Source organism: Sinocyclocheilus rhinocerous, unplaced genomic scaffold, assembly GCF_001515625.1.
Source record: "Sinocyclocheilus rhinocerous isolate Xijiao unplaced genomic scaffold, SAMN03320098_v1.1 scaffold2110, whole genome shotgun sequence".
Classification (NCBI taxonomy): domain Eukaryota; kingdom Metazoa; phylum Chordata; class Actinopteri; order Cypriniformes; family Cyprinidae; genus Sinocyclocheilus; species Sinocyclocheilus rhinocerous.
The window spans coordinates 175507-183500 of record NW_015659947.1 but is presented as its reverse complement, the minus strand read 5'-3'; the positions used below and the strand labels follow the sequence as shown (position 1 = coordinate 183500).

The 7994-nt window shown below is 38.5% G+C and overlaps 1 protein-coding gene across 1 annotated transcript in view; it reads right to left on the bottom strand.

Moving 5' to 3' along the window:
* The window catches only part of LOC107724646 (transcriptional enhancer factor TEF-3-like), a gene marked incomplete at its 3' end in the record, with an annotated part of 32214 nt that extends 27627 nt beyond the window's left edge, over positions 1 to 4587 (bottom strand). Inside the window, exons 1-2 of the mRNA XM_016533649.1 lie at positions 4360 to 4587; positions 2522 to 2747 (exon numbers count right to left, since the gene is read on the bottom strand). Of these exons, the coding sequence (XP_016389135.1) occupies positions 2522 to 2747; positions 4360 to 4587 (454 nt within the window). The remainder of the gene's footprint in view (positions 1 to 2521; positions 2748 to 4359) is intronic.
* Between the last annotated feature and the right edge of the window lie 3407 nt (positions 4588 to 7994).

Here is a 7994-nt window from a genome sequence, read left to right as displayed (position 1 = left end):
TTGGGCCCAATTTGGATATTTTCACTTAGGGGTGTACTCACTTTTGTGGCCAGCGGTTTAGACATTAATGGCTGTGTGTTGAGTTATTTTGAGGGGACAGCAAATTTACACCGTTATACAAGCTGTACACTCCCTACTTTACATTGTAGCAAAGTGTCATTTCTTCAGCGTGGTCACATGAAAATATATAATAAAATATTTACAAAAATGTGAGGGGTGTACTCACTTCTGTGAGATACTGTATGTATATAACCTATAAATGGGTTTGCTTGAAGATGAAAGCTAATTCAAGCGCAACGTTTTGTTTTCATTGTTCTTTTTTCATGTATTTTCACATATGCTGGTAAGACGCTACAGGTGAACATTGGGTAAAAACAAATAAAAATTCCTGTGAAAATTCCTATAAAAAATTATCACAATAATTTTCTATTACAAATCACTTATATTTGAGCAATATCACACAAGCAAAAATGTTCACAGCCTTACTTATAATTGGAAAACAGCACAATCGCAACTACTGTATGTTGAATGAATGATTTAATGAATCACTCATAAAGACAGTCACACATTTCGTTTCTGAATGAATCAGTGTTTTGAACAAATTGGTTGAATGAATGATTTACTAACTCACTGACAAGGTTGGTTTCTGTATGAATCAGGCTTCAAATAAATAGGTTTAATTGTTTAATGGACTGTAACTTGTAACTCTGTTACTTACAGAAAGAGTCATTAAAAAAATCCCACCACTGATGCACAGACTGACAAAAAAATCTCAATTTACCTTTGCTGTCATAAACATCTTGATTTTTCATATTTCCTAATTATAAGTTTGCTTAATGACAGTTGATTCAACCACTAGTTTTATATATCATTGCCTGTGATTTCACCATTCAACTCCAAACCAGAAAAAAAAATAAACCAGCACTTAAACTGAATATTTAATGCCTATAATTCTATATACCTATATCTCATGCATGTTAATTACCCACAGTGATGATGACATATTATTGTTGCTTGAATATATTTAACATAGTAGACCAAATCAATACCAAAAAGGCCAAACTGTGATGGATGCACTTTGTGCTGACACAGAGCTCTAAACTCAGGGGGATAGAGAGCCAAGAGCTCCCATAGCTACTGAATTAATAATAAGCATGGGTACTGCTGATTGGCCCCCTTTCCCTGCAGGGCAAAAGCAGCCCGCGTCTCTAAAGCCCTGATTGATTAGCTGCTTATTATTATATGGGTTAAGACTTTGATATGACCGGCCTGTTTGAAAACACACACATCAAATGTGCATAAAAATAGTACAAGTATATGCATATTACAATATGCATAATCAATTCAGAGCAAACCGAGTCAAGAATAGAGTTTGTGCAGTTTGCCTCATAGTAAACAATTGTTCTGTGAAGTAGAATATCTTTGTGTGAGATGAATGAAATTGAGTCCCAAAAGTAGCATGTAGTTTATCAGACTCCATTTCCTTAGTCAAAAAGTCTCTGCAGAACATGCTCTTCAGGATTCAAGGTTGCTAAAGGCTCTAGCCTTAAAGCCCTAATCAATTTTGGGTTTGACTCTTTGAGCTCCACACTTACTTACCACAACCTTGAGGCACCACAAAGAGAGTGAGACGGGAATTAAGGCTTCTAGTACAGCTGTCCAATCACAGCGCAGGACCCAAGGGAGGATATGAATTGTAATGAGCTAGAGAGAGAGAGAGAGAGCGGTATGGATGAAGGCAAATCTTCGTGAATGTGATTTTGTACCCTTCTGATGTTTTATCAACATATAAGGGCTATTATTATTATATATATCAGGCCTTCCGGCATGTACTATCAAGCCTCTGCAACTGATCCAGAATGCTGCGGCAAGATTGGTCTTCAATGAGCCGAAGAGAGTGCACGTCACACCTCTCTTCATCAGTTTGCACTGGCTGCCGATAGCCGCTCGCATCAAATTCAAGGCACTGATGTTTGCCTACAAGACAACCACTGGCTCTGTGCGCCCTCCAGAAGCTTGCGCTCTGCAAATGAACGACGCCTCGTGGTACCATCCCAAAGAGGCACGAAATCACTCTCACGGACCTTTACCTGGACTGTTCCAAGCTGGTGGAACGACCTGCCTATCTCAATTCGAGTCTTTGGCCATCTTCAAAAAACGTCTAAAGACATCTTTTTCGTCAGCACTTGCCTAACTAATGCTAACATTTTCTTATTCTATTTGTCTCTTTTTCTGGGGAAAAAAAACTGGTATGTGTACTGTGCTAGACTAACTGAGATTTGTTACAGCACTTGTATACTGTTGCCCTCCTATTGGTATGAATTGCTTCTATTTGCTCTTCTCAATTTGTAAGTCGCTTTGGATAAAAGCGTCAGCTAAATGATTAAATGTAAATATAATAGTTTTGTGTGAGGAACAGATGTTTGGGAATCCACATTAATATATTTACATGGTTCAGAAATCACACGTTATCCACTGGCTGCAAAAGCAAATGCACAGAGGCAGAATGGAAGAGGCATACCGTACATCTTGCCCTCATCAGAGAGAATGATCTTGCGTCGGCCGCAGGGCGGATAGATGGCCAGCGCCTCCTGAAAGCTCTGCTCGATATCTGGACTCCACACGCCCTCCGCATCGTTCTCCAGAGGCTTATCCAATCCCTCACTCAGCTCCTCGCTAGCGCCCCCCGGAGAGGACGCTGATACCCACTCGGACGACAGGGTGGTGGTGGGAGAGGGCAAAACACCCTAGTGGATACTGATGGGCCGGCTGAGGCTCTGGAAAAGGCCGTGGCGGGTTTTTCCAGGTCTGGAACGGTGCAGGTGCTCAATTCTATAGAAGAGAATACGTTTAGTTAGAGTTGCATTGGATTGCTAATCTAAAAATGGCACAAACGATATGCAAATGCAGTAAAATACATTGAAAATATAGCTGCAAGCAGCAATTACACGCATTGGAAGGCTGAACAGATTGATTTGGTCATTGCACTCACAGTGGTATAGGTAGAGCTAAAATTAATACGCATTTGTAGCTTTACGACTTTAGACCAGTAGGTGGCACTGTCATCACATTTTGTGATATTCTTATGGCCATATATTGATGATGCATATAAAGTTTTGTGTTAATACATGAAAGCATTGCCAAGATAATTCCTAACTTCCTGTTTGGCGTCTTCACAAGCAAGTTTGCTAAGATTTATTGGTAAAACGGTGTTGAATATCAAACATTCAGTAAGTAAATTTTGTGAGACTTGGTCTGAAGATTCACTGTTTTCCAAATAAACCTTAACAAAGTTGCTTGTGAAGATGATAATCAGGAAGTCAGAATTGTCTCGAAAGATTCAGTTTGGGGCAAAGTTTGGATGAACTTTGTAAAACAGTGGAGCATGAATCCATTAAAATGGCATGAACAACACATGGGAAACCATGTATCATGTCTGTAACAGGAATATTTTGCTAGTTTAAGTGTTTTAATCACACGTTCACTAGTAGGTGTCACCAAACTGCCCATGTATGCTATGCAGCCTAGCACCCATCTTCACATGAAAAATGTAAAAAAACATGAATAGATGAGTTTGTTTCTTCATCAGATTTGGAGAAATGTAGCATTGCATCACTTGCTCACCAATGGATGCTCTGCAGTGAATGGGTGCCGTCAGAATGAGAGTCCAAACAGCTGATAAAAACATCTCAATAATCCACAAGTAATCCACACCACTCCAGTCCATCAGTTAACATCTTGAGAAGTGCAAAGCTGCGTGTTTGCATATATATTATTAAAGTTTTTTTTTTATTTAAACCATTGCTTCTGGCTAAAATATGAGTCCATAATCTCGCTTCCTCCAGTGAAAAAATCCATCTCCTGTTGTCTCTCACATCAAAACCCACCCACATATTTGTTTAGAACTGTTTTTGCTTGTAAACGGCGCTTGATCTGTGCAGATTTCTCTCTGATTCAGATGAGACGACTTATTGACTGGAGAAAGCAATATTATGGATAGAGGACTCGTATTTCAGTTGGAAGCAACGGTTTGAAGATAAAAACATCTTAATGATGGATTTGTTTCTTACAAACACGCAGCTTTTCACTTCACAAGATGTTAATTGATGGACTGGAGTGGTATGGATTATTGTGATGTTTTTATCAGCTGTTTGGACTCTCATTCTGACGGCACCCATTCACTGCAGAGGATCCATTGGTGAGCAAGTGATGCAATGCTACATTTCTCCAAATCTGATGAAGAAACAAACTCATCTACATCTTGGATGGCCCGAGGGTGAGCACATTTTCAGCAAATTTTAATTTTTGGGTGAACTATTCCTTTAATATCATCTGGGACCACTCAATGGAAAAAAACACTGTTATGTCATCCAGATTAGCCATTGCTATTGCAGATGTTGCTATATTGAGTTGTAGCACAGCGATGTTGTCGACAGGGTTCCAGACGGGTATCAACACGGCGTGAATGAGATGACCCCCAGTCATCAGAACGCTCCCCAGACTCCATAATCCTACTTGGAAAAAGTGCCTTGGTTCCGAAATCACATTAGGAGGAGACGCAGAGTGACACTGCGTCTGCAGACACATAACTGCAATCAGAAGTGGCCTGCAGCCAGACAGGGCTATTTTAAGAGGTCCGTCTCAAACGGACATGATCAGGGGTCCCTCAAAACAAAACACACGCTTTGCTATTCAAACTTCAGACTTTACGAGTTCATAAGAACGCAAAAAACAAGGAGAGATCATTGTAAGTGATTAGTACTACACACAAATATAAGTTTTCTCTGGGAATTGTGGTGTTTGTGAGTGTGTGTACAGGAAGATTAGAGCCACTGAGCAACAGTGCGTCACGCTCGCGTCTGACTCAATCACCCCGTTTTCCTCTGAGCTCGACTTCCTGTACAAAACTCACAGATCGGACCAAATGCCCTCGAGTTTCATAACCAAACTAATGCATGATGCAGAACAGAGTCCAAAAACAAAATATAGCACCATTTCACACATTTACACAATTTTTGTGAGTCACTCCATGCATTTATAACGTGCAACAAAATGCTAATCACTACAAAAATAAAAAACAGCAAACTCGACTGTATGTACATGAGACGTTTTTTCTCTGGTTCGGATATCAGTGTAAACTGGCACATGTAAAGCCAAAATGGAGTAAAAATGAACATGCGCAGACCAAAGAGTCAGAGTCAGTTAGAATTATTTATATACTACTGTATTTATTAATATTTTGAATAAACTTAAATTTTTATATTTTCAGTTTTCATACAAGTTTTCAGTTATAATATTTTTGTTATATGCTTTTGACATTTTCATTATTTTTTCTAAAAACATTTCTATTAAGTTTTATTTTTTATTTCAGTTTTAATATTTTTACTTAATTTTTTTATTTTTAAAACTTTTCTAACATTTCTCATTTTCACTTATTTTTATGTATTTCATGTAATATTAACTTTTTTTTTATTTCAATTACTGAACACGGTTTTTAATAGTTTTAGCCAACACTAACAATACTGGCGCCTTCCAAAAAAGTTTAAATCTAGCTGGACATTGGATTTTTTATTATTTTGTGGCTAAGAAAACCCCTTAATCGTGGTAAAATCACAAAAATTTTAGATTTAAAAAAAAAAAAACTTTAGTTTATCATGTGTTTATATGTATTTATATTTGCATACACAAGTAAAGATTTTGGAGAAAATTAAAGGGATAGTTCATCCAAAAATTAAAATTATGATATCGATTACTCATCCTCCAAACTTGTATGATTGTCTTTCCTCTGTGGAAAGTCATACAGGTTTGGTAAAAACATGAGGGTGAGTAAATGACTATATAAAACCTACGCTCACACACAACACACACACACACACACATACACACACACAGATATACATTCACATGTGTGTGTGTAACTCACATTCAGAACAAATACACACACAGCATATAAACAAACATAAACACACAGAGACACACAACAAAATCCACTTTAATCAGAGCTGGAATGTAAAGCTGAGAGTCACAGTGAACCTACACACACACACACACACACACAGTATATTAGCTATGGGTCATACATTAATTTAAAGCTCATATTGTTTAACAGTGATTTTGTAGCTGGAGGGGCCAGTCAGTTCTGATCAAGTGAGTGTCTCGTTAAGAGTGTCTCTAATAACGTCGTGTTAACGTGATAATAGCACTAAAACAACACAACTGCCTTTAAGGTTAAATGTGGCTAACGCTGCAGCAAAGCAAATACAACAGTAGTTTAATGGTGAAAAAAAAAAATATATATATATATATATATATACATATATAAGACAAATATAATAACTATTATCCAATAGCTCTGTGAACATAATACACAAATTATAAAAAGTATCTTTCTTTGTTTTATATGGGCTGTTGAAATCCAGGATTAACTTTGAGAAGCTGCTGTGTGTGTTTAGCTCAGGCTCAACTCTTAATCTCAGTAACACAATACACACACATGAAAGCAGATATTCACACACTTACAAACACATACACACACACATTTGTGCAGACGGCCTGCTGTGTGTGTGTGTGTGTGTGTGTGTGTGTGTTTGAATAAGACACAGTGATTTCAGTCAGACACATGACAAAATGTCAGAACAAATCTAGAACGTTCTATTGCAACATCCTACAAGAAAACGTTCCTCATTTGCTTTACCTGAGAAAAACACAAATACTGATCACAACACGATAAAATAGAAATGCTTGTTTCTGCCAACAAAAAAAAAATCACATGTGAAAAAAAGTTTGTCTACGTAAAAAAGTGAAAAAAATGTGAAAAAAGGGAGATGTAAACTCAGAACTGCAAGATTTCGACTGCAATTTCATAATTCCTCAGAACTGCGAGTTTCAAATCTTGCAAATGTGAGTTTATATCTCGCATTTCTGGGTTTATATTGCGAAATTCTGAGTTTATATCTAGCAATTCTGAGTTTATTTCGTAATTTTGTGTTTTTATCTTGCAATTCTGTTTTTTTCCTCACAATTCTGGCTTCATACCTCGCAGTTCTGAATTTATGTCTCATAATTTGGGGTTTTATATCTCACAATTCTGAGTTTATATCCCATACTTTTGGGTTTATATCTCTCAATTTAGTTTGCATCTCGCAATTGAGTTAATATCTTGCCATTCTGAGTTTGTATCTCACAATTCTGACTTGTTTTCTATGTGAGATATAAACTCAGAATGGAAAAAAAAAAGCTTAATTTTTTTTATCCCTTCACGGAAATATGCTTCCATAATAAACTAATTACTCAGCATCCATGTGTTTGTTTGTCTTTACAAGATAAAACCTTTGTGTTACTCAATGATCAAGGTAAAAACAAACGTCTCTAGGTTACGTATGTAACCATGGTTCCCCGAGGGAACGAGACGCTGCGTCGAGATTCGCTTTGGGAACGCCCCTGTGTGACCACGTTCTGAAGCACGTGTAAAATCAGTCCAATGGAGCAGCGAGACGTCACGAGCGGGGTGACGTGAGCGCCAGGAAGTATAAAAGCGCATCCGGCAGAGCGCAAACCAGCTTCGATGAAGTAGCGCCTGCAGGGATGCAGGGAGTATGGCAAAGAGACGCAGCGTCTCGTTCCCTCGGGGAACCATGGTTACATACGTAACCTAGAGACGTTCCCCTTCAGGAACTCGAGCTGCGTTGATGTAGGAGACCACCGATGTGTTGTCTGTGCGGACAAGCACATGATGTCCCCTTAGGTCTGGAAGGAAGTGTGTCAGAGCTTGAAACACGGCCAGCATCTCCAGCAGGTGATGTGCCAAGTGAGATGATGGTCTTCCCACAGAAGTGACGTCTCGCTGCTCCATTGGACTGATTTTACACGTGCTTCAGAGCGCGGTCACGCAGGGGCGTTCAAAAAGCGAATCTCGACGCAGCTCGAGTTCCTGAAGGGGAAACGGAAATAAGGCATGCAGCAAACTGAACTCTACAGAAGAAAACGGACACAGA